At 44.6% G+C, this 27,481-nt stretch overlaps 1 protein-coding gene and 1 non-coding gene across 3 annotated transcripts in view; both read right to left on the bottom strand.

The window, feature by feature from the left end:
• Positions 1–3,373: 3,373 nt before the first annotated feature.
• On the bottom strand, positions 3,374–3,448 carry TRNAS-GCU (transfer RNA serine (anticodon GCU)). Its single transcript has one exon. It is a non-coding gene; the product is annotated as a tRNA-Ser (tRNA).
• A 13,053-nt stretch (positions 3,449–16,501) lies between these two features.
• Positions 16,502–27,481, bottom strand: part of TRAF3IP2 (TRAF3 interacting protein 2) — a 51,729-nt gene continuing 40,749 nt past the window's right edge. For both annotated transcript variants that reach the window (XM_066373460.1, XM_066373459.1), the window contains exons 6-9: positions 24,346–24,414; positions 23,225–23,341; positions 19,380–19,454; positions 16,502–17,083 (exon numbers count right to left, since the gene is read on the bottom strand). In XM_066373460.1, coding sequence (XP_066229557.1) covers positions 16,937–17,083; positions 19,380–19,454; positions 23,225–23,341; positions 24,346–24,414 — 408 coding nt within the window. In that variant the 3' untranslated portion in view covers positions 16,502–16,936. The remainder of the gene's footprint in view (positions 17,084–19,379; positions 19,455–23,224; positions 23,342–24,345; positions 24,415–27,481) is intronic.

Raw genomic sequence — 27,481 nt, 5'->3', positions numbered from 1 at the left:
ACTTGTTCTTTATTTTAAATATTGTATTTGTTCCCGTTTTGTTTTTTTTGTGTTTTTTTTTTTTTCATTTTTCTGAAGCTGGAAACGGGGAGAGACAGTCAGACAGACTCCCGCATGAGCCCGACCGGGATCCACCCGGCACGCCCACCATGGGGCGACGCTCTGCCCACCAGGGGGCGATGCTCTGCCCATCCTGGGCGTCGCCATATTGCGACCAGAGCCACTCTAGCGCCTGGGGCAGAGGCCACAGAGCCATCCCCAGCGCCCGGGCCATCTTTGCTCCAATGGAGCCTTGGCTGCGGGAGGGGAAGAGAGAGACAGAGAGGAAAGTGCGGCGGAGGGGTGGAGAAGCAAATGGGCGCTTCTCCTGTGTGCCCTGGCCGGGAATCGAACCCGGGTCCTCCGCACGCTAGGCCGACGCTCTACCGCTGAGCCAACCAGCCAGGGCCCCGTTTTGTTTTTTTACTTTAAAATAAGATATGTACAGTGTGCATAGGGATTTGTTCATAGGTTTTTTTATAGTCCAGCCCTCCAGTGGTCTGATGGACAGTGAACTGGCCCCCTGTGTAAAAAGTTTGGGGACCCCTGATATAAAGTGTCATTCAATTTGTGTTTGATGTGGTCTCATAATTGAGTTATATGTTTTTGTATCAAATGCTATGTTTATCAGGATAATCAGATGCTCTGCTATTAGGTAGCACATCTGCTTTTGCTATAACAAGCCCATGCTGGATACCCTTAGACACTCTTCTTACTCTACATGGAGCTCTGAAATCCATGCTAATTCACCTCTCTACAGGGGTACCCTCTACAGCCCGCCTAGACTCCAACAACCCACACTAGGCTGTTCTTTTGTAAGAATACTTCCTTTATCCCATGTGACCTCTGAAACCCCATAATAGGCTGCCCCAATATCCTACCTACTTGGGCTTCAACACTCTGCATTAAGCCACCCTCTCAGCCCACTTAGGTTCTGACCCTGAGCCACGCGGATGCTCTGCAGAGTTGTCCCTCGTGTTTATCCTGCTTGGGCCTGACACCCACATAGGCCTCTTTCATGTGGATACACTTCTCATCACACTTTTTATGGTATTCTAAAACTCATTCTTTTTTTTTTTTTAACTGAGAGGAGGGGAGATAGTAAGACAGACTCCTGCATGGGCCCTGACCGGGATCCACCTGTCAACCCCATCTAGGGTCGATGCTCAAATCAACCAAGCCATCCTCAGCACCTGAGGCCAAAGTTTGAACTAATCGAGCCATTGGCTATGAGAGGGGAAGAAGTAAAGAAGGGAAGTGGTAGAGGGAGAGAAGCAGATGGTTGCTTCTCATGTGTGCCTTGACAGGGAATCGAACTCAGGACGCCCATATGTTAGGCTGATACTCTAGCTGCTGAACCAACCACCCAGGGCTATGATGTTCTAATTCTTTAAATATTTGTATATAATATATCAGTTTTTCCTCAAGCTAGAGAGGTCTAACTATATATTATTGATGGTCTGTTAGTAATAATGTGTTTTCATTTCAATGATGATCTAAAAAATATAATAAAATGTACACTTGTCTGGCTTACCTGGGTGTTCATATTATAATCATATACTTTTAATGTCAGTAATTTGGTTTAAAATAGGGCTGGTACCATATGCTAGTTAATAGGGCAATGTTTAACTTTTAATGTGTTCATAGTCTTTTTTTCTTTTAGATTTACTCTCTTATCAACTTTCAATATGTAATACAGTATTATTAACCATAGTCACCGTGCTATACATTTCAGTGTATAGATTGGCATTTCTGGTATCAAAATGTCAAAACATCTTGCTTACTGTTCAATAAAGATCAGATTGAATTACTTTGCAAGTTATAAAGCTAAAAGTATATGTTTTCAGTGATAAATGATGTGATTAAGTTTAATCTCTTAATTTATTCTATAAATTAATTTTTATTTTCCAGCATAAAAATAACTGTGCTGCTTTCATTGTCATTGACTAACGAGAAGAGAATCAGACTTACCTAATACAGAAATGGCACATTCCTGCAAAGGGAAGGCCAAAGGAATCATGGCACAACTATGAATGAAGTTTAATACTTCACAGTTGGCCCTGGCCGGTTGGCTCAGCGGTAGAGCGTTGGCCTGGCGTGCGGGGGACCCGGGTTCGATTCCCGGCCAGGGCACATAGGAGAGGCACCCATTTGCTTCTCCACCCCCCCCTCCTTCCTCTCTGTCTCTCTCTTCCCCTCCCGCAGCCGGGGCTCCATTGGAGCAAGGATGGCCCGGGCGCTGGGGATGGCTCCTTGGCCTCTGCCCCGGGCGCTAGAGTGGCTCTGGTCGCGGCGGAGCGACGCCCCGGAGGGGCAGAGCATCGCCCCCTGGTGGGCAGAGCGTCGCCCCTGGTGGGCGTGCCGGGTGGATCCCGGTCGGGCGCATGCGGGAGTCTGTCTGACTGTCTCTCCCCGTTTCCAGCTTCAGAAAAATACAAAAAAAAAAAAAAAATACTTCACAGTAGTTTAAATAGAGGAAAATGGTAAAAACATAGAGTCATTACAGGTCTCAGGGCAGGATCAGTTGAACTGAAAAGTAACTAGGCAAAGTAGTCACTTTATTCAGGATACAAACAGAAGAGTTGGTTTGACTCTGTGTTTACATGACATAACACTTTGCAAATATTCTCCATGAAGAAGTTTTTGTTAGAAGCTTTTTAAAATTATTTATCAATATTATATTTTGGAGAGGAGCATGTTTAAGCCAGTTGCTTTCTGACATAATTAACTGATGGTTTCAAATGAGTAACCTGATAGAAAGAAAAATTATGATAATGATAATAATTGTGATTCAAATGACTGTCCATCATGCCCAAAATCAAATCTCTAAGTCAACAACTGAAACATAAAATGCATAAAAGTATCTCATTATACTTTTCTAATTATGTGTATAAATTGCAATTAAACCCAACATTGGCTTTAGTTTCAGCAAAATGTTATCACTTTTACACTAAATTAATGTTTTTTATTTGACTTTAGTTGATGATTTTATTTTTATTTAATTTGTAAATTTAACTTGTTCTTAAAGTTTTTTTGTTTTTTTTTGTTTTGTATTTTTCTGAAGCTGGAAACGGGGAGGCAGTCAGACAGACTCCCGCATGGGCCTGACTGGGATCCACCTGGCACGCCCACCAGGGGGCGAAGCTCTGCCCATCTGGGGCATCACTCTGTCGCGACCAGAGCCACTCTAGCACCTGGGGCAGAGGCCAAGGAGCCGTCCCCAGCACCCGGGTCATCTTTGCTCCAATGGAGCCTCGGCTGTGGGAGGGGAAGAGAGAGACAGAGAGGAAGGAGAGGGGGAGGGGTGGAGAAGCAGATGGGTGCCTCTCCTGTGTGCCCTGGCCGGGAATTGAACTCGGACTTCAGCACAGCAGGCTGACACTCTACCACTAAACCAACCGGCCAGGGCCTCTTTTTTTTTTTTTTTTAATAATTTTATTTTTTTAATGGGGCGACATCAATAAATCAGGATACATATATTCAAAGATAACAAGTCCAGGTTATCTTGTCGTTCAATTATGTTGCATACCCATCACTCAAAGTCAGATTGTCCTCTGTCACCTTCTATCTAGTTTTCTTTGTGCCCCTCCCCCACCCCCTTTCCCTCTCCCTTTCTCTCCTCCCCCTGTAACCACCACACTCTTATCAATGTCTCTTAGTTTCACTTTTATGTCCCACCTACGTATGGAATAATGCAGTTCCTGGTTTTTTCTGATTTACTTATTTCACTTTGTATAATGTTATCAAGATCCCACCATTTTGCTGTAAATGATCCAATGTCATCATTTCTTATGGCTGAGTAGTATTCCATAGTGTATATGTGCCACATCTTCTTTATCCAGTCATCTATTGACGGGCTTTTTGGTTGTTTCCATGTCCTGGCCACTGTGAACAATGCTGCAATGAACATGGGGCTGCATGTGTCTTTATGTATCAATGTTTCTGAGTTTTGGGGGTATATACCCAGTAGAGGGATTGCTGGATCATAAGGTAGTTCTATTTTCAGTTTTTTGAGGAACCACCATACTTTCTTCCATAATGGTTGTACTACTTTACATTCCCACCAACAGTGTATGAGGGTTCCTTTTTCTCCACAGCCTCTCCAACATTTGCTATTACCTGTCTTGTTAATAATAGCTAATCTAACAGGTGTGAGGTGGTATCTCATTGCAGTTTTGATTTGCATTTCTCTAATAACTAAAGAAGATGAGCATCTTTTCATATATCTGTTCGGCCAGGGCCTCTTAAATTTTTTATTTTATTTTATTTTTTCTAATGGAGGTAAAAACACAACATAAAATTTACCATTGCAAGCATGTTTAAGTGTGCAGTTTGGCAGTGTGAAGTATATTCACATTGTTGTGTTTTATCTGGACAGCAAAGAAACAAACGTTTTTCCACACAATTAAGTAGCCAAATTAAGGAGTCTTTAATTTAAATGCTGGCAACTACATAGGAACTATAGTTATCAAATCATGCGGCCCCAAACAAACTCAGGTGTTTGCTTTTAAGGGCAAAAAGAAGCGAGAGGAGGGGGTGAGCACCTAGTCAAAGCAGTTTTACGGAAGCGAAACAGACTTTTGGTTATCATTGGGACAATCTAGGGAGAGAGTGCTCAGCAAAGCATTTTACAAAAAGCAGTGAAATGTGCTGGGTTATCTTGGCCTTTTACAGAGGTTGTTAAGGCAGCATCCTGAGGGCTTTCCGGAATCTAGACATCAGGGAACATTTATGGCCTTTACACAACTCTTTTCATTTACTCATCTGCAAATCTTGCAAAACTCATTCTATGGTCAGGGATATGGTGTTTCTACATTTCATTCCTTACTGGTTATACTTAATTTTTAATCAAATCCTTGATTCAGTTTCATCACTATTGTCTTGGATAATTGTATATTGCACTCTGATGTCATTAATTTAATAGAGTTTACCCTTTCTTGAACAAACCTTGTTATAAAATTGATCAAACATGGTTCTAATATTAGACAAGACAATATTAAAGTAAGAGGACCAATCGCCACAGACAATAGGGTTGTTAGCCAGGGTGACTAAACATTCTCTAAAACCAGTTTTCCGACTGTTCAAATTATTTTATTTTATGTTTTTCCTGACTACAGATAGACTTTCCTTAATTATTTTAGAATTATTAGCACAGAAGAAACAAGTTTCTCCTAATGCTGCACATAAGCCACCCTGTTGGAGAAACAGTGGATCTAAACCTTTTCTATTTTGTAAAACTATTTCCTCTATACAAATAAACTTGAGGCATGGCATATACTAGAATATACAATAGAGGCTTATTCTGTTCTCTAAACCTGTTTTTTTTCTCTTTGTGCAAACCGCCTACAACCTGCACAAACCGTTTGCAACTTACATAAACTCTCAACTTTCATGAGCTTTCTTATCTATTCAGAAATAACTAGCTTTCATAATAACTTCTTTTCTTTCTTTTTTTCAAAAATATTTCTATACTTTATACCTTTTATTATTAAAACTATATAATTTCTTTCTAATTAATTAGAACTTTCATTTTTAAAAACCTTAACCTTTAGTGACAACCAAGCTAGTAACAAGCAATTCTTTTTCAAAATATACTTCCTTTTGGAGGTTCCTTCCCCTAAGTAGCCTATTGGACACATCACTAATATTTACAGTTTACTCTATAAGGGTAGCTATGAGCATACATAAATTTTTTTATTCACCTTGTAGCTTCTCTACCCTTTTCTGTATGACTTGTAACAGCACATGTATTAAACCTTAAGATGACTTGTTCTGGCTTTTCTTTGAGCTCAGTTTCTCTTTCTTTTTATTCTGGTGTTCTAGAACAGCTACAACTACCTTAGTCATTTTCTCAGTTTGTTTCTTCTTTAAGGTGTCTCTATTATTATAAACTTTCTGAGCTGTCTCTAACAGTTGGGAAATTACCATCCCTGGGAAGCCTTCTAATTTTTGTAGCTGCCCACTAATATCTGGAGCTGACTGTGACAAAGGCTAAGTTGATTGCCATAGCATTTTCTGAAGCCTCTGGGTCTAGAGGTGTATAGACCCTGTAGGCTTCCTGCAGTCTTTCTAAGAAAACCACGGGAGTCTCCTGAGGACCTTGAATAACTTCTGACACCTTGGACAAATCCATGGGTTTCTTAGCAGCTCCCCTGACCCCAGCTAACAGAAACTGGGGAAAAATATTCAAAGCTTCCCAGCGCACTGTGGTGTTAGGGTCCCACTTAGGCTGGGTAACCAGAAACACCTTCTCGAGGTGGTCTTGGTTATTCTCCTCAGACCCACTTATTCCTAACATAGCAGCTTTTCTCTCCTAAGTTTTGATTCTTGCCCTTTCTTCGGCAGTGAACAAGGTAACTAGAAGCCGCTGACAATCATCCCAAGTGGGGCGATGTGTGTACAATACAGATTCTAACAGTCCTGTTAGGACTTGAGGCTTCTCTAAGAAAGGATTCTGAGCCTTCCAATTATACAAGTCACTAGAGGAGAAAGGGACATAAACAAGAAAAGGCTCTTCCGTTTCCCTTCCCTCTCCTGGTGGGGCTTCTCTCAACAGTAAGAGGGATTCTGCTTCCTTTTTCTTTTCTTGCCTCCTAGTCTGCCTTGACAGTGGCTCTGGGCTCCCTGAGGCGGGTGGATCTGATGGAGAAGGAGGGGATGGAGGAGGTCATTCAGATTCCTCCTAACAGTCTGTGAGAGACAGGGACCTTCTTTCTTGATTTTGAGGCTGTTGCTAGTGAAACATGATGACTGTCCCTGATTGCACAACCTTTCCCAAGGGAGGGGGGTCTTCTACCAGGGCCCTCCGCTGATCTATGTAGGGGAACTGGTCTGGTGGCCCTGGGGCTTAGCTATTGTATTCTATACAGCTCTGACATCTCTAGCATCTAATGAGCCCCTTGTTGGCTACCCTACCCTAAGGGAGGACTACTCTAATTCACAAAGAGTTTGAAGTCTCCCCCTGCTTAATTTTACATTGTAATAGAAAATCCAATTTTGAAATTTTTAAGCATACACTCAAGGGGAATCTGGCTCTTTCTTTGCCTTTCCCCTATTGTTACAAACAATATTAGCACCAATGAGCTTCCCAAGATGACGAAAGGGATCAAGAACTGAGGTTTGTGCCAACTCTCTAAAATGTCCATCATTGAGTCAATTCCTGGAGAACCAAAGGACGGAGAGCTTTCAGACAAAGTTGGACGTACAGGGAAGGGGGTGCCCCGTGAAGAGCCACTCAGGTACTCGCCTGGCCACGTCCCTTGCAGGAACTTAGGCGCCTCTTAGCATTGGTGTGTCAGTATAAAGCCCCTACTCGGATCAGAGAGTGTCTGATACCACCCTAAGCCATATGATGATCACCATGGAACCACAGGTTGGGGCCCACTCGGACTCCGTGATTATTCACTGTGGAGCCACAAACTGGAAACGCAGGTGCAGGCACCAGAGCTCCTCATTCAGACACCATTCACTATGGGTTTTCAGTGCAAAAACAATAAAGCAAGAGCAAAGAATGAGATCTTGGCAAGAACAGACAGCACAAACAGACGTGTCCCGGGAACCCCAAGGCAGGACTTAACTCAGTCTCCACTAATGTCTTCCTCAGAACACATTAACTCTCCGCCAACATCTTGGCCCTGGGGAACCCATTGTGCAAGTGCTATTGTGTCCAATCCTTGATCACAGTAGGTGCAAGACAGCCAGCCATAAGCAAGTTACAAATTGAGCAAATTGCAAATTTGCTCTACTCACCTCTGGAGGCTTTCCTGATGACTCCAAATGGGTGGATGGACATGCCCATTGTCTGCAACTGACTGTCGGCCAGACAGAAAAGACCAGTGGAGCCCTGGAACGTCTCAGGAGGCACCTCTCCTGCTGGGTTTCCATTCCCAGCAGTCAGGCCGAGGAGGCCAGTTGCCTGTGTGCGGCAAAACCAAATGTGTCCAGAGGACACAATCTCACTGAGCCCTCCAAAATGTTATATCTGCACAGCGAAGAAACAAACATTTTGCCACAGAATTAAGTAGCCAAATTAAGGAGTCTTTAATTTAAATGCTGGCGACCGCACAAGAAGTATAGTTACCAAATTATGAGACCCCGAACTAACTCAGGGGTTTACTTTTAAAGGCAAAAAGAAACGAGAAGAGGGGGTGAGCACCTAGCCAAAGCAGTTTTACAGAAGCGAAACAGGCTTTCGGTTATCGTTGGAACAATCTAGGGAGAGAGTGCTCAGCGAAGTATTTCACAAAAAGCAAAAAAAATGTGCTTGATTATCTTGCCTTTTACAGAGGTTGTTAAGGCAGCATCCTAAGGGCTTTCTGGAATCTAGACATCAGGGAACATTTATGACCTTTACAGAACTGTTTTCATTTACTCATCTGCAAATCTTGCAAGACTCTTTCTATGGACAGGGATATGGTGTTTCTACATTTCAGTTGTGCAATGGATCTCTAGTACTTTTTCATTTTACATTTTTATAAACTTTAATGAGCTACAAGCATAAAGCATATATCTAGTTATATAATTTTGTACATGTTTATGGAGTAATATAAAGAAAGGGCCCTAGCCAGATAGCTCAGCTGGTTGGAGTATCGTCCCAAAAGATCAAGGTTACAAGTTTGATCGCCGGTCACGGCACATAAAAGAACCAACCAATCAATGACTGCATAAACAAGTAGAACAGCAAGTCGATGTCTCTCTCCCTGTCTCTATCTCCACAATAAAAAAAAATATATACAAAAAATAATATAATTAAAATTATTTAAGTCAATATGGGGGAAGTTTCAAGAAAAGGTTTTTCGTTTTGAAAACAAAAAAGAGGTTTGAGAAACATCCAATGATGTGGCAACTATCTTTCAATTTAAGTGTTTGTTTAACCAGCCCTCCCCCCTTTCCTCCCTGGCTAGATAGGTCAAAGTTGACCGTGTTGGAGACATTATTCATTTTTTTGGAAAAGCAGAGACAGAGCAGAGCAGAACAGAACAGGTTTTCCAACCTAAATTCAAATTTTCCTTTTTAAATAACAGGTATAATATGAACACAATACTGCTTTTCAAGTTACTTTTCAAAATACTTTCAAATTCATTATCCTATTTTTGAAGCCCCATTGTGAGTTGCGAAAGTTGGCTTCCTTTAAAGTCAAACATCGCCTGACCTGTGGTAGCGCAGTGGATAAAGCGTCAACCTGGAAATGCTGAGGTCGCCGGTTCGAAACCCTGGGCTTGCCTGGTCAAGGCACATATGGGAGTTGATGCTTCCAGCTCCTCCCCCTTCTCTCTCTCTCCTCTCTCTCCCTCTCTGTTTCTCTCTCTCCCTCTCTCTCCTCTCTAAAAAATGAATAAATAAAATAAAATTTAATTAAAGTCAAACATCATTGCCAAGTTTGATACGTTCTACCTGTAATCATTCCAGCCAGTGCGCTTGGGAGGCTCACTCCCGGGTAAGACGTTAGAGGAAACAAGGCTCTCCAGAGGCTATGATTGTTTTGTGAGCTGGCGATGGCCTCTCCCAGGCCTTAGTAAGGAAACAAACTACACTGATCAGCTTCTCTGAAAAACTAGATGAAAGTTTTAAGATTAAAAGCTTATGTGTTGACCTCTCCTAAGGCTTCATTTTTAAAATGGAAGCGATGGAAGCTTTTTTTTTTTTTTTGGCTAGGATTTGCTATTTGCCTTTTTGGAAATGAGAAAATATTCAAAGTTGCATAATAATCATTAATTATGATGTAGAAAGCAAGAAGGAAAAGGCAAGAAAGGAAGGAACACTTAACGAGTATTTACTGTGCACCAGGCACTATCCTGGCTCTCTATTGTACACCTTACCTGATCCTGACAGCCTCCCTGGGAGTAGGTCTGCTCAGTTTATGGCTGAGGCTTCGCGAGATAAAATAACGTGCCTGAGGTCACACAACTTGTAAGTAAGTGAACTGAGATTCAAACTCAGGTTTCTCTGATTACAAAGCTGCAGCACATGCATGAGTGAGAAACATATTAAAACACATCACAGATTCAGCTTGGTCAGTGTTTTCTTTTCTTTTCTTTTTTTTTTTTCATTTTTCTGAAGCTGGAAACAGGGAGAGACAGTCAGACAGACTCCCGCATGCGCCCGACCGGGATCCACCCGGCACGCCCACCAGGGGCGACGCTCTGCCCACCAGGGGGCGATGCTCTGCCCATCCTGGGCGTCGCCATGTTGCGACCAGAGCCACTCTAGCGCCTGAGGCAGAGGCCACAGAGCCATCCCCAGCGCCCGGGCCATCTTTGCTCCAATGGAGCCTTGGCTGCGGGAGGGGAAGAGAGAGACAGAGAGGAAAGTGCGGCGGAGGGGTGGAGAAGCAAATGGGCGCTTCTCCTGTGTGCCCTGGCCGGGAATCGAACCTGGGTCCTCCGCAGGCTAGGCCGACGCTCTACCGCTGAGCCAACCGGCCAGGGCTGGTCAGTGTTTTCTACCACAGATTTTGTTTGCGAAAATTCAACAATGCCATGGAGAGCATTTCTTTGTCCATTTCAGCAAATTATCATTTCCTGCTTTTTTGCTCAGTTATTTGTATATTCAGCTGACTATCTCAACTTCAAACATTCTCCACACCCAACTTAGCAGAGTGCAGAAATCCATTTGCTCTCTCCCAGTGTATCCCAGCACCGGCCAGTTTTCTGCTTCCTCAGCTGTGGAGGTTGCAGTGTAACAAGCACATCCTACCTTCCCACCTCCTGCAGTGTTGTCTGGCCCTTCTTGAGGCATGGAGCTAGGCTGCTCTTTAGAGTGGGCTGATGTATGCTTTGTGGGCTGCATTGTCATTCATTGGTTTAATACTCTACATGCTTTTTCATAATTTCCCATTTCTTACATTCGGTCTTCCTATCTCAGATCTCATTTACATGGTGATTTATAGGTAGTCTGAATATGTTCATTTAAAAGGTGTATGTGGGAAGAAGGAGTGAGCAAGTCATCTGTGTATTAGGAAAAATCTCCAGTCATCTGCTTCTTTGAAGATCTGACCTTGAAACTGCATAAATGAGAGCTCAGTCTTGTGTCATCATGAGGGTCAGGGAAAAGGGATCAATGTTGCACTTGCTTAGCATTTACTGTATGCTGCCTCAGATTGGATCTTTTCACATGTTGTGTCTGTCCTATCTCCCCATCTAGAGTTTAATAGTTGGAAGACAATAGCATATGTTGTTCCTCTTTGTACCAAGCATAGTCCCTGGCACATAGTAGGCATTTATTAAATCATTGGAGATTGATTGCTGATCTGTAGCTGCTGCTTAACTCTCACTTTTTCACCTTTCTGAGAGTAGCTTTTAAATGATGGTTTAAAATGGTTGCACGATGGGACCAGAACTTTCATGCTCACACGGGGTTGTCAGGGACTCTGCTTCATGGTCTTATGTGCAAAGACCTAGTTTGAATCTCAGATTTTAAAAACCTGAATGTGGAAAGGCCCTGCCTACCCACTTTGGAATGCCCCTGCTTTAAGGTGAACTCACAGCCTGGTTTCCTGCCTGAACTTCTTGTTACTGTTTTTCCTGGTTGGGTTAGTGCAGGAAACCCTTTCCACCTGTGACCCCAGCGTTTCAGTTCTTTGGGCAGCCGTTTTTTTTCTCTTATTAGGATCAAAGTTAAGGTGACATGTGAAGGGACATCCAGGGCATCATCTGGGAGGCAGGGCTCCACGAGAGGGGCAGGAGCATGGTGCTGAGCATCTTGTTGGAGGAGAGAAGGGCACAGGGGTTTTCTGAACATTAACAGCTGCCTGCCAGTTCTGAGTAGAGCCGGCTGGCCCCGGCTGCTCAAGTTCTCTTTAATTTGGTTGGGTCACCACAACTTAGTTCAGAATCATCTGTGTTCTAGGAGCCCATTGTGAACGGGCATCTTGTTTTGAAAACCAATTAAGTCCAGAGTGGAGGAAGTTTTCTTGGAGTCACAAAGTGAGAACAACGAAAATAGAACTATCCTACTTTATCACTACTTTTAACCTTGTGACAATAAAAAGTAAACTTTTCTTTTTTACTTAGGAAGATTATATAAACTCCCCACATTTCGTGTACATTTTGGACATGAGAACCTACCACCTCAAGACCCATCTGAGAGGGATTAAAAAAGCTCAAGGAAACAGCAGCACCCTGCAAATTTCTGAGTAACTGAATTTTGTAGGTAACAACAGATTGGAAGATCGAATCAGTTAATCCCCAAACTCAGGGAACTCTTGGCCCACATCCCAGATAACACGGGATGCTGAAATTGGTCAGCTCCCAGGCTCACCTAAACACAATTCTCCATCCCTTGGAAGAATGCAGCTTCTGACCACTGCCTGTGGGAGAGCCAGGCCTCAGCGTTCGCAGAGGCTTTCTGTGGCGGACATCGCCTGGAAGGTGCAAAGGCCAGACAGGCACCTGTGGCCCAGCTGCTGCTCAGTGAGGAGGCTGGCAACCAAGCCCAGCGCCAGCTTTTCAAAAGCAGCCCTTCTGATAACACTGATTACATTTCCCTCGCTAGAGCCCTGGGCTGACTGAGCAACAGCCAACTTCTCCCGGTAACAAAGAGGAGAGGAAAGTAATCCAAACACAGGTTTTATTATAAAACCAGGGAGTGAGAGAAGTCTGTTTATTCTGTAAGATAACACACCTGCTCGGGTGCCCGGGAGGCTTATTTCCATCAGTTGCCATGGCAAACTTGTTAGACTTCAAGGCCATGTGGCTTTGTTTCCTTTTGAGATCTGGTCCTTGTCCTACCTTTTCCAACAACCCCAACACAATGGCACGGAAGCCTGCAACAGCATAATTGATTTCTCCTTCCCTCTATCAACGGCTCCCATTTGTTCAGCGCAGGACTGAGGCCGCCTCCTCCTTTGAACTCGAGCTAACCATGAAGGCATGCTTCAGAGAGCCGTCTCATTAACATTCCAGGCCCCCCTTCCCTGTCAGCGATAAACAAGCCCTGCATCAATGGCCTCCTTCCTTCCAGATTTACAAATGAGTGGCTCAGTTCCACGTTTTGCAGCCGATCCAGGTGCCCAGGCGGACAATGTGGGGCTAAGAAGCATGCGGGAGAAACTAAAAATAGAACAGCAGTTTTGGATGCATACCAGAGCAGCTACTTCATCTCAGCTTGCTTTGCACACTAAGCTTAATGGGATCCATCAGGCATGAGTTCTCTCTCTCTCTCTCTCCCCCACTTCTCTGTCTTCCCAGCTGCCATCAGTGCCTTCCTGGTGAAGGGAGCAAAGTGAGGTCAGGCAAGGGACAAGCAACGTGTGTCCTCAAGGTTTTAATTTGCAAGTGCTGGGAGACCCAGGGACTGCAATTACTCCTTCCACAGGCGTGTTTCTAGAAAACAGCAGGCAGGCCCAGAACGCAGTCACCTTTGCCCAGGTCCACTTTGGTCCAAGACTCTCATTGTTTAGCAAAAGCTCAAATATCACTTCCTAAACACTGGGGTAGGTGTCACCTAGACCCATATTCATATGATCCTTGAAAGCTAAATAGGAAACTAAACTACACTGTGTGCCCCTCCTCTTACAGCCTGCTTTGCTCGAGAATTTGGAAGCCAGTGCACAGTCACAGACAGAGCGATTGCGGCACACGTGGGTCAGCTGGCAGCAGGTGAAAGCCTCCCGCTAAGTGTTCTATGATTCTATCTGAAAGCTTTTTCCAATAGAAAATGGGACCAATAAGTATGAAGTTAGGAATACGATATCCTGCCTGGGCACAAGGCCTCCCCGAATGCTAGCTGTATTGAGCGAGTGAGGCTCCTTTGTACTGTTGATGTGCCTCCTGATAAAAGGTACCCTTCTTGGAGCCTCCTGACTCAAAGGAGAGGTTGCATGACCCATCCATTTCTCATTTCTTCATCTGGAAGGTAGTGCAGATGTTCCAAACAGCTATGTATTATTCCAACAAGTGCCACTCTTGCAGCATCAGAAGGGTAAGGGAACGATGAATAGAACATATTTCAAAATAAAAACCTTTTTCATTGTTTTTGTTTTGGAGACCAGCAAGATAAAATTAAAAAGAAATTGACCGGACTCTTGGCAGGTTTTGTCTGTAAGCTTCACGAAGGTGTCAAGGTCTTTTCAGTTGTGCCTTGGTTTCGTATCATACCAGTACAGAATAAATATGCCAAGCTACTCCGTGAAAAGTCACACTCCATATAATCACAGCAATAATTAATTCCCCAAAGGATTTCCCACAGAAAGAGTTGCAACATGATCATTTAATTCTGCAGCCACCAGAGGTCAGAGGTACATCTTCCCTCAGGCCTTCTGTATGTTCATGAGGCTCAGTTTACCTCTGGGAGATACTGGGTCAGTTGTTGAACAAATCTGCCATTAAAAACCAGAATGCTTCCCATGCTCACCAAATAAATGCCTGTAGACTAGAAACCAGGATATCTAGGTTCTAGCCCAACTTAGACAAGCCACGGTTTCTAAGGGCCCCAATTTTCTCATGCGAAAACAACAAAACAGAACGGCACGTTTGTGGGATTTCTAGGATATTTTCCAGAATGAAAATTCTATGACAAATAAATGATATGAAAATTAAATTTATTTTAGCGCTATTTCTTTTTTCTTTCTTTTTCCTTGCTAGCTCATTCTTTATCTCTTTTATTGAGTTCTTCATTTCCAGAATGTCTATTCAGGTTCTTTTTTAAGGTTTCAGTCTCTTTAGTATGTACTCATATTGTTCACTGATTTTTTATTTCTGAGTTTATCAAACTCACTGAGTTTTTTCAGAACTGCAATCTTGACTTCTGTCATTCAAATCACATATTTCCATCTCTTTAAAAGTTTATATTCTGAAGAGTTTTCATTTTTTTTTCTAAGCTGCCTCATCACCTTGGTTACTTGTGGTATTGGACGGGTTCCTTCTCCATCCATTATGTGTGAGTGACACGTGTTTTTAGTTCTTGCACTGCTCTGGCTTTTCAGATCTCTGTGACTTTGGCGCCTTTCTTCCTGCCTGGTTTTTGTTTATTTGGTTGGTGGGCTCATATTGAGCCATTTATCTTGAAAAATAGTGCATAGTCTTTCAGGATGAGTGGCATATCCATATCTACTTTGTGATATTTTCCCACAAGTTAACCTTCCTTGTCTTTTCAGTTTCCCCTAGGAGGTAGGTCTCACTGATTTTTCTTGGTTCATTAAGAACAAACAGAAAGATCCTGTGTTTTGAGAGACTCTTTCTGGATCATTTCCCAATGATCATAGGACTTCGTAATCCATTTGGCAAAGGTGATGGTGACAAAGGGGTGTTTGGCAAAGTGGATGAGGGGGTTGATGAAACAGCTCAGGTTGGGAAGAACGCTTGGCAAGACATCATGAAACAAGGTCTGGAATGTTCAAAAACAGATTTATTTAATAGGAAAAAAAAGGCTTATCAACTATAATAATTTTTCTGAGCACTGAGCTGAGAAATAGCTAGTCTGATACTTTGGTTATTAGCCATGAACTGAGTTCTCTTTGAACAACATGGAAGTTAAACTAAACAGGCACATTTTGAAACCAGGTACACTGAAATTAAAAATTACATGTTAAATTTTAAGTCAGTCACTAAACATTCGACCAGAATTTAACTTTGCATTCTGCACACCTCACTCCTAAAATCATTGAGGTCTCACTAAAGCCTGAGGTGAAGGGATTATTTTTTCAGAGTGAGCGGTGTACCTACCTCCACCTCTACATATCAATGTGTGAGGACCAGGGTTGTGTCTAAATAAATCAGATGTTACTCTTGTTGTTGTTAAAACTCCTTTGATGTCTGTGTTCATCAGATTTCACAGAAACTTCAGGGGTCAAACTGTCATCACTTGGCCAGGTGTTGTACGTGTGCGCATGTGCACACTTTTTTTTCTTCTTCTAGTGCCACCAGCTGCACTGCTTTAAGGACTATTTGTAGAACAGCAGGGACCTTCCCTCCTCATTCACCTGGGATGGGAATAGTGGCTGAGTGCTCAGGAGAGGTCTCTGAGGGAGGAAGGGCTAATAACATCATTCTATTAAACCTTTGCAAACTAGAAACATTTCAGAGTACTAATTGCTGACGTCATTCTATTTGTAACTGTAGATGGAATACTTAATGATGCTATCCGCTTGGGCAAAAAAAAAGATAATAAGAAGAGAGAAAGGAGACTTGAAGTTTGTGTTTGGGGTGTTTTCCAGGCATTTTGAGTTAATCAAACAAGTCAGTTGGTTCTGCCGAGTTTCAAATGCTATGAAGGTAAAGGTACTTGTTAAGATTCTTACATATGAGTATTTAAGGTATACTAGCTTTTCTTTTCTTTTCTCTTTCTTTTTTACTTTTTTTTTTTAAACAAAGACATTCATCTTACTCAGCAGACATCTAGGTTATAATATAAATAAAATCTAGTGTTCTAAGAAGTGTTATTGATATCAGTGGAAGCAACTGCCTAAACATATTATTATAAATTAATATATATCTATCTTCTTTGCGATAAGTGAAACACAATGTTACAAAAGAGTACACATTTTATTATTTGTACACAAATCATTCTGGCCTGAGGCCACACAAGCATCTGGCTAACACATAAAAGTGGCCTAACGCAATGGGAGGCTGTTTGTGGTCGTTTACATGTATTGCAGCGTCACTTATAGAATCTACTTGCTAAGCAGTGAGGCGCCCAGAATGGACAAGTCAGACTGTTCGGAGCAACGGACGGTACACGTAAGAGGCAGGGGATGCAGAGCAGCCTCAGCCTCCATTTCAAAGACAGGGTCTGTGGTGGTCTCAGGAGGAAAAAGACTCTGCAGAACAGGTTTTCTGGGCTTGGAGGGCCCCTCAGGGAGCAACTGGAAACAAACAGCTGTGAATGTTGCCAACCAGCCTCAGCTAGAAGAGTCCCTGTCAGAGCGAGCACGGCCCCAGTGGTCCGGGGAGGGAGGGTGTCACAAGGGGACCACCTGCAGGGTGGGCAGAGGCCCCCGGGGAGGAGCCACGTATTCTTCCTCTCTGAGCAGCCGCAGCAGGATGTTTTTTTTGTTCTTGGGCCAGCTGTAGACGTGAGTGTTCTGCAGCCAGGTGGGCACGTGCTCCTAGGGGTGAGAGAATGACAGGAGCAAAGGCCATTAGAGAAAAACCTGGATTCCAGATCCCAGGCTTAGTTCCCAAACATCTACGGCTTTCCCCTCAGGGGCGTTTCTACCAAATGATCCTGGGAGTTGTGCTGTTTTGCTTTTGGAAGGGGTTAGCATGTGACATGCTCTTGGCTTCCGGTATAAGCTGTATATCTCATTATAGAAACCACATGTGCACTGCATTTTCTGTCAGTCTCCCAGACTACCTGCCCTTTGCATTTCAATGTGCCTTTCACCACCCTCACATAAAAGGGGTAGGACCGGGGTCATGCAGAGTGATGCAAATTCCCCTGTGACTTTGTAAGAAGTATGCCAAGGCTGTGGGCTCAATCTAATTCATTATCCTCTCACTCCAGCCACAGGTCTGACCTGCAGCAGGGGGAGGGAGCCAGCAGACCTCAGTCATCAGGCAAAGGCAGAAACTGAGCTGGGGACCATGGGGGTGCAATTTTAGACTGCCCTCATGGAGTGGACATTCTGTTGGGGAAAGACAGATAATGAATAAGTAAAATGTATAGTGTATTCGGTGGTGATATATGCTGTAGAGAAAGGATTTAGGCAGTGCTGGGGCCAAGGTGAATTGTTTGCAGTTTGGAATAGGGTGCTTAGGAAAAGAGCAGGGGGGGTCAAGCTTTGCAGGGTCTGGGTCCAGGCAGGCTGAAGAGCCAGAGCAAACGCACAATGGCGGGAGCGCGCCTGGCAGTTCAAGGAGAAGAGCGAGTGAGAGAGAGGCAAGGGGGTCTGGAAGTAGAGGCGGCTGTGTCACATAGGGCCTTGCCGGTTTTTCTCTGAGTAGATGGCAGTCCTTTGGAGATTACAGAATGAGCTGAGAAGTGACACCTGCCATGTGTCAGGCATCATGCTGGGTATTGATAAGACCCAAATGAAAAAGACACAGTTACTGCCTTGAACAGTTAATAGTCTTATGAGGGAGTCAAAATATAAAGAAAAAGAAACTATTTTCTAGGCAATGGGATACCCAGGGTGCAGGCAGCAGGAGCGGTCTGCCCCAAGCACAGGCAGCAAAGGGTCTGACTGTCCGAAGAAGTTTCAAAAACCAACTAAAAGTTGGTTGGCTTTTTCTATCATCATGCTCCAGTAATTCTAACCAGTTACTCCCAGTGCCTTCATCCCAACCACGTATCATTGAATCAAGGTCAGCACAGGGGAAGAGAGATCAGGGAGGCTAGAGAGATTGGGTGACAGAAGGAGAAGCAAGAGTTCACTAGACAGAGAAGTCAGGGAAGGGCACTGCCAGAGAGGAAACAGAGAGCAAAGGCACAGAAACATGGAAGAACGAGGCATAGGTGAGGCATGCTGAAACAGTCCGGAATGATCAGAGCAGAGTCACCCGCACGTGTGACAGGAGAGAAGGCTGAGCATGTGGGCACAGCCCTCTTCTAAGGAACCTCATATGTCGTGCTAAGAAAGATGGATATGATCTTGTAGTCAGTGGGAAACCACTACAAAATTTCTAAGGTGGAGAGGATCAGATCTACGTTTTAGATATTCCTCTTTGATGGCAGAGCAATGAGAGCCCGGGCAAGGGACGGAAAGGCATACTATTGTGCAGACTGTGACCTGTACAAGCCTAGGTTCCCATTCACACACACTGGAACCCTCCCTCATCCAGGGCAAACGTCTAATGCCGTCCTGACACCTGGAAATCCTCCAGGGTGAAGCTGGGCCTGAGCTAAGGGTGCTGCGGGCTGACTCTCAGGACTGCTAAGCCACTGCGTTCCCTTTGCCAGCCTGGTGCATGGCCTCAGCTGGTTTTTGTTCCCCTCTGTCAAACTTGCCAGCATGCCCTTCTGCTGCAAACACCCTCATATGAACCACAGCAAAATTCACTTTGGTAACTGTGCAGATTTAATTTCTGTATTCTACATCTTTGAGAGCTGAACTATGTGCCACAAAATACTTCTCTGGAACAGCCAGCAAAAAAAGTACACATCTTGACTTTTATGTACAAGAGATAAGAAGTATCAGATGAACAGTCTCTTTTAGCTCATGAGTTAAAACACAAACTACTTCTTTGTGTGTAATGGCTCTTTGAACAATTAGGACAGAGATGGTCTCTCAGATAACACTGGATTCATGTTGCTGAACTGAGTAGTACAACTTGTTGATTTTTCTGGTAACACCCTTATATCTAAGGATGATAAAGAGTGAGTTGACAAGGTCTCCCACTAAAATCCCAGAGAGCAAACAAAGCATAAGCTTGAATTCTAACATTTTCTATTTGTTTGTTTACCTTCTTAGCATTTGGAAAAAGCACAGGTATGAATCTGAAATTCATGCTTCCTTGTTTTATGAACTCAATCTGCATCTGGAACAGAACAAATTCAAGGTTTAATTTCAGGAACCAGAATGAGGAGCTGAAGTATCCACAACTATGCAGCCCACTGCCCCTTCACTCTGATTTCCCTATTTGAGTGCCACACCCTTATAATTTGAAGCTCTCCCTGTCACACATCTGTGCCATTTACTCATTCGCCAATCATTTATTGAAGGTCTATTCAAAGTCAGGCTCCATGCTAGACTTTGGGTTTTAAGGTTTAAGGTACCTTCTAGGGCCTGCATATCAGCTCACAGAAGCCAGCTGTGTGCTTCTTCCCAATTCTGTGTTCAGTGACTTCCCATTGGTAGCTAGATATTGGCTATGGTGAGAGTATTTATACCATGGAAATGGACAAATGCTATGAATCGGGATTTGGGGGGGTAGTGGGAGAACCAGTTTACCAGAATACCCCTGACACAAAGCCTGTCCTCACAAAGCCATCAAGTTAGTGAGCAGTCAGAAAGGTAAATTACCAACCCCAGTGCAGTGTGAAAAGTATGAACAAATTGCTGTGGAAGCCCTAAATGGGGGCCATCCATTTATATCAGTACTTTGAGGACAGTTAGAAGGGAGATGTGTCATCTGGGTACTGGAATGAGAATTTGGTCAAGCAGGGAAAACGGGGGAGAAGGGAGGATGTTCTCAGTAGAGCATATGTCCAGAGGTGTGGAAGTATGTCAGTGGGTGCGGACAGCTAGTCACGCCTCACAGCTAGAGCACAGAATGGGCGTGGGAGGGCTGGGAGGTCAGCGTGACGAGCTCTGCCTTCCAAGCTTTAGGTTTCCCACACCAGTTCCAATCTGCTCTGACACTGCAGTGGCCCAAAAAGGTTTAGCTGCCAAGAACTCTATCAAAACCAGAATTTTCAATATGAGAGGAGTCAGAGTCTTCCAAATTCTGTGACTAGCACCAAGTTTTCAGTCTTCTGATGACAAGGAGGTGAGGAATTATGCATTCCCAACTATTTCATCTTCCAATTGATTTTTATTACGGAGGGATCTTCATCGTGCATGGAATAAAAACAGAACCGAGGGAAATGTGATAGTGGAGACGACTCGTTACTGAATTCACCAAATAAACCCCTTTTGAACATACACTCTTACATATTCATACTTATTTGCATACACGCACAATCACACAACACACACACAAACTGTCCACAAGGTGTTTTCTCAGAGCCACTTCCCTTTGAAAAATCAGATGACAACACCAAAAGCATGTTTGAAAATGGCCCAAGTACTCGGCAGCTAAAAGCCCCAACCACATCCACATAAACACGTGAAAGGAAGGGCACAGTTTACAAGTTAAATGTGAAGGGCTGGGCCCTAGCTGGTTGGCTCAGTGGTAGAGCGTCGGCCTGGCGTGCAGGAGTCCCGGGTTTGATTCCTGGCCAGGGCACACAGGAGAAGTGCCCATCTGCTTCTCCACCCCTCCCCCTCTCCTTTCTCTCTGTCTCTCTCTTCCCCTCCCGCAGCCAAGGCTCCATTGGAGCAAAGTTGGCCCGGGCACTGAGGATGGCTCTGTGGCCTCTGCCTCAGGCAGTAGAATGGCTCTGGTTGCAACAGAGCAACGCCCTACATGGGCAGAGCATCGCCCCCTGGTGGGCGTGCCGGGTGGATCCCAGTTGGGCGCATGCGGGAGTCTGTCTGACTGCCTCCCTGTTTCCAACTTCAGAAAAATACAAAAAATAAAAATAAAAAATAAAAAAAAAAGTGAAGGGCTGGATCTAGTTTCTGACTTCCAGGACACTGGATACTGTACACTTTTGTTTGTTTACTAGGCTGCTCCATCTGTAGAGGGGCCAACCAGCAGCCGTTGGCCCCTTCTCTTTCTCTTGTTTCCAGATACTGGCTTTCTGTGAGGTCGTGGGATCTCTGATGCAGTTCCTCCTCAGCACCTCTTCACTCCCGCTGCCCTGGAGTTGGCTGCTGCCTGGAGGGGCTGGGAGGGCGGCCAGGTGGGCAGAAGGCACTGCTGTATCTGACTCTTCAGCCCCTTCAGTGATGAGGAAGAGCCCAAGATATCACTGCCCCAAAAAACCAAGTTTGGAGACAATCTGGTTCATAGCCAGGCACCATCAGAAAAGGTCTGGGCTGAGCTGTGTGTGACTGGTGCCTGGCATCGCCACACACCAGCAGAGCTTGACAGGTTTTCTCAGGAACGGTTAGGGACCTGGAGCCCTCCCCACACACCAGCTGTCAGCTCCCGGGCCTGGCGGATCCCAGAAATGCAGGCAGAACATCGAGTGCTTTGGGGCCATGCGGACACGCAACAACAGACAGCCATGGGGTGGCAGTACCCAGAGCCAGCCATGACCTTTTAGGGCACAAGTGGTATTTTTCTGGGCCTTGCCCATGGGCTGGGAGACTGGGAGACAATGGAATAACAAGGAAGCTGGTCTCCTGACTCTCTGGTCTTACTCTGTGACCTCACCATTTTGCTCTGGCTTTTACTTTGCTTTGGTTGGGTCAGAGCTCAGAGAAGTGGTCGGCACGTGATAGAAGAGGAGACAGAGACCCTGAAAACCCGGACGAAGAACACCCACCCACCCCGCCTCTCTCCTGTGCTCCTGATCCACAGGACAGACCTGACTTAAGGTAGGTTCTCCTAATGTAAAGCTGCAAGCCCCTCGACTGCCCAACTGTCTCCTGCCTTGTGCTGCTCGCTCACTCCATCTGGACCACTTCCGCTTCCTGCCCTGTCCTCTGGCCCAGTCAGTGACCCTCATGCCCATGCCAGGTGCCTCCCCCGGGAATGTTAGGCTGAAATAGAGCTTACACGTTCCAGTCCAGTGATTTTCAAGCCTTAAATTTCAGAATCCTTGGCAAACGAGCCTGAGAAAGGCAGATGAGCTCTGGCTGAGGCGGGCTGGGAGGCTCAGTGCACCCACACTCTGAGCACATGCGAGCACCCATTAGGGACTCCGGGGGAGAGTTTGGAAGTCGCAAGTCTAGTCTGGCATCCTAGCAAAGCATGACTCTCTCTCTACGGTATCTCTACACTCATGAAAAGCAGGAAGACTGCTGGCCCAGAGAACAGCCAGTTCTAAAGCTGGGTGGTATTTTCAGTCAGAATGTTCTATCAGATGCTGAGTAAGTCTACCTCCCTTTAAATTTCTCCCTCTGGTTTTAGTTTGACCAGGCCTCATACTTCATGAGTTATAAACAATTGTTCCCCTCTATAGATCATCCAATATGTGCAGTCCCCTTCAAAGACATTTCATTTAATCTCTACAACAGCATGATAAGTATTGGTGACCCATTTTACAAATAGAGACCTGAAGGCACAGAGGGGTGTAAGCACTTGGCCCATGGTACCACAGCCTGCACATGAGGAAGCTGAATTTGAACCAAGTCTATCTGACACAATAGCAAGAGCTCTTTCCACTAGGCTTCCCTGCCTCTGTGAAAAGGCAGGGAACAGGACATGATGCCGATACAGGAGCCTTGCTCCTCACAGCCCTGTGTGCTGCCCCTCCTAGGACTCCACACTTGTTGGTAGACAATCAAGCCGGCAGAGCGCTGCTTTCAAGAATCTTAGAACTTAGAGATCACAGATCCGTCTCCCCTTGTGGAGTCTCGGATGTGTGGTGAGTTGCCCAAGGTCTCAAAGGTAGGTGGATCTGAACCCACATCCCCCGGACTTTTCGCTGGTCATCATGCCACCTTCACTTGGTCTCTAGTAAAGGACAGGCCTTCACAGAGGAAACAGCCCGTCTCTGGGGGCCGGTGAGGCGCTGCGGTTCCATCCCCACTCACCATCCGATGAATGTACTTAGTATGTAAGCCGTGCTCATCCTCATCCAGCTGCGACTCAGCGCCTTCCACATCCTGTTTGTATTTGGGGCTGATTGCTACGATTATCATCACTGTCTTCTGTTAATGAGAGGGAGAAAGCATGTTTATGAAAGTGTAAAGTGTGGTCCATTTGGTGAAGGCAGGCTGGAACCTAGCCAGCAGGGCTGTAAGCGTTCTCTAACACAGTGGAGGATGGTGCTGGGCTCGTTCTGTGCGAGCAGTGTGAGGCAGTGGCCCCCACGCGGGCAGACGCCCATGTCCCCTTTCCCCGTGTCCCCCTCCCCAGCTCGCTTCAAACACGCAGAGCAGATGGCTCCGAGAGGAGCTCTCCTAAATGGATGCGGTTTTGCCACCATCTTCCACAACCATCACTAATAAACAGCTAATGAAAGCTCGAATCACTAAGTGATCCTACATAGAGGCAAAAAGGCTCTGCAGCACCAATGATAAAACCCCCTCCCTCCCATAGCTGGAGCTGAGCTGCCAGTTACTGCACTCCTGACTGCCCTGCTGTGGCACGATGCGCCAGCAGTCGGGAGGGCCAGACCCTTCTGCACAAAGCAAACGTCAGGCTGCAGACAAAAGGGAAAGCCACAAAACCCCACCCTGCTGAGGCTCAGTCCTCTAGAGCTCTCGCTCCGAAGGAAGCAGCCGAGTGCCGACATGGACACGCTGGCAGCAATCAATTTCTCTCTTGTTAAAGCACCAAGTACCCGGGAAAGCTCTTCCGCCCCATCCTGCAGATCACTTGGGGTGGCCTTAGATTAAATTGAATTCTGCCGCTCCCTCCTTACTCCCACCTTCATTTCTTCCTTTCCTGTTCTGGTCAAAAAAATTGTTTGTCTGATTGTTATCAACCACCTGTGTCTGGTTTGACCGTTATTTCCTGCCTGTGCGTGTCTAGGAGGGCGACCCCATCCTTCCTTGCCAAATCTGCATGGCTGCCGACAAGGGAGGCTTTGTTGGGACTTTCTCAGCTTTGGACTTGGTGGGTGTGCTAGTGCTTCTTTCATAAAATAACTTCACAAGCCTATTGTCCTTTCTCGCCAGAATATAAACTCGGACTTTTGGAATGCACTTACATCTCTAAGGTAGCGTTCCATCCACTTAATGATATCAATGCCTCGGATTCTATCCTCAAAAATGTCAATCTACAAGAAAAAGATGGGGGAGGTGGTGCTTAATGAGAAGCTTTTTCTAGATGCAGAGCAAGAGAAAACATGAGACTATATACATTTAATATGGAAAAATTCACTAATGCTTTTTGCAGGGAGGAGAATGTAAGTCTAAAAAACAAAATACAATTTTCTTAAAACATTCCTTATTTCAACATTAGTAGGCACTGTACTATTTAACAGTCATAATTAGGATATACAAGTATGCATTAAAATATATCTTTGCCTCTTGTACAATAATTTTGTTTTAAAAAATTTGACAGACATGGACCACCAAGTTGGATGTAAGACAAGAATATACAAACCAATTATATATAGATGAGTTGGAAGGCAAACATGATTCCGGAACATTTTAATGGGTGGATAGATGGTGTGCAAGTATTGAGATAAAACTGTGGTGCTTTACTTGCCTCAGTCAGGTCATTATTATGGCATTATATCAGGCTTCAATCTATATGTTTAAAAAGGATTGTATGGAACTTGGAGCAAATCCAAGGAATAGTCACAAAAACAATTACTAAGATGGTGGGAGAAAGGTTTATGATGAAAATCAAGCAGTAGAGCCTGACCAGGCAGTGGCGCAGTGGATAGATCATTGGACTGGGATGCGGAGGACCCAGGTTCGAGACCCCGAGGTCACCAGCTTGAGCGCAGGCTCATCTGGCTTGAGCAAAGCTCACCAGCTTGGACCCAGGGTCGCTGGCTCGAGCAAGGGGTTACTTGGTCTGCTGTAGCCCCACAGTCAAGGCACATATGAGAAAGCAATCAATGAACAACTAAGGTGTCGCAACAAAAAACTAATGATTGATGCTTCTCATCTCTCTCCGTTCCTGTCTGTCTGTCCCTGTCTATCCCTCTCTCTGACTCTCACTCTGTCTCTGTAAAAAAAAAAGAAAAGAAAATCAAGCAGACCTTTTGGGCCTTGAAAAGACATATTAAATAAAGTCTTTGAAGGTGTACTGGAAGGGAAGAAAAGACAGTTATTTTCTGTTTTACAAAAGACCAAGTATGCAGTCTTTCTTGGACTCAGATGTGTCCTGCAGCCAGAGCGTAGTGAACGTGTACAAGGTGCTCTTGGTTGGAAGGGGGATTATATGCTGCAGTGGGTGATGCAGGGAGAGTGTCCTTGAGGAGGCGTTAGTTGATTCAGCCATGCTGCTCCCAGAGCAGTTGTTCTAAATGTCACTCTGCTATTTAGGACTGGTCAAGTCAAGTCCTACTCATTCAGCAAGACTTCCAAGCCACCTATGACCTAGTCTTACCTCTTTTCCCCAGATGCCCTGCGTACTGTACTCCCCACACTGGTGTCGCTGCACTGCACCCTGGAAGCACAGGCCACACCCCCTGTTCGCTGAGTCCTCCCCACACACTGACTTCCCCCTCCTCACCCCACCAAACTCTACCCCATTGTGACCATTAATGGTACTGGACAATTAACACATCATTTTAACATTCTTTTATCTACCAAGTGTCTCACTGATGTCTGCCTTAGCTCTTCAACCTGGTTCTAAGCTTCCCAGAACGAGATGGTACACCAAACTGGCAGATACATACAGTACATGGTACAAGTTCAGAATCTGTTTCTTTACTGATGGGACATCAAAAATGGAATGGCATCCCTTTTGGTTTGGATGGCCATTTGCTGCTTTAAAATGTCTGAGGTCTACAACATTGTGATGACAGCCAAAAGGAAAGGGGGTGGGGGGCTAGGTAAAAGTAGGCAAAGGTGGGGGGATGGGGAAGGAGAGAGACTTTGCTTGGGGTGATGGGTGCACAGTGCAGTGTGCAGATGATGTTTTGTTGAGTTGTACACTTAAAACCTATATGGTTTTATGAATCACTGTCACTCCAATAAATTCAATAAATAAATAACAAAGTAAAAAAATGTTTGGTGTCCAATGACTGCATTGAGTAATCTTGAGAAAGCTTTGATATCTCTCTGTTACTATGTCAGTAATCCATTTCTATTATACAAGACAGAGCACCATAATGTTGGGGCTGGGAAGAGACAGACAACTTAGCTCTACTCTTGGTTCTACTACTGCCTTCTGTACTTCCCACCTGCATGACTTTGGAAACATTAATAAAATTCTCTAAGTCTTACTATCTTCATTTGTAATATGTGGTTAATAAGTGAACTTCCAAGGGTGGTTGTGAGGATAAAAATGAGTTAACATGGAAAAGGCATATCACAATACCAGGCATGATGTAAGTACTCAATAAGTGGCTATTATTATATATTATTCCTGCATCTAAATTATTCCCTGCTGTGAGCTGGACATTTTGGGATGCACAATGTACTGGATGTCTTCCATTTGTCACTCCAGATCTCTGGCAAAGTCCACAGCTTTTGTCCAGCCAAATTTCCCACATGGCTACTGTTATGGGACAAACTGTGCCTCCCCCCCAAAAAAAAATCATGTTGAAGTCTTAACCCCCAGTGCCTCAGAATGTGAATGTGTTTGGAGATAGGGCTTTTAGAGGTTATCAATGTCAATAAAGTCATACGGATGGCCTCTGATCCAATATGACTGGTGTCCTATAGGACGAGATTAGAACACAGAGGAAAGACCAGGTGAAGACAGGAGAAGATGGCCATCTGGAAGCCAAAGAAGAAGCCTCAGAATGAAATAAACCCTGCTAAAAACCTTGATCTTGAACGTCTAGCCTCTATAACCATGAGGAAATAAATTTCTGTTGTTTAAGCTTCCCAGGCTGTGGTACTTGACGGCAGCCCCAGCAGACCAACACAGCCATCCTTTCAGGTGGCAGTGACCACTGCTCCTTGCCTCTTTAGACCTAGGGGTGGTAGCAACTCCCTGCTTTTGCTCATCCCAGGATATTGCATGATTCCCTGTGGATTCTCCAAAACTTATTGAGAGCTTTGAAATAGTCCTTTTTAAAAACTCTCCTTAAATTACCCATTAAGGGGGGTTTTTTTGTTTCTTTTTTTTTGTTTTTCCTATAAGGAGATCTTAATGTATCAATCTAGTCACTTAGCTATCAGTACTGGGCTCTGTGATTCTACCACAGGGATTCATAG

Source organism: Saccopteryx leptura, chromosome 3, assembly GCF_036850995.1.
Source record: "Saccopteryx leptura isolate mSacLep1 chromosome 3, mSacLep1_pri_phased_curated, whole genome shotgun sequence".
NCBI lineage: Eukaryota > Metazoa > Chordata > Mammalia > Chiroptera > Emballonuridae > Saccopteryx > Saccopteryx leptura.
Note: the sequence above shows the minus strand (reverse complement) of the source record. Positions and strands in the feature narration are given on the sequence as shown.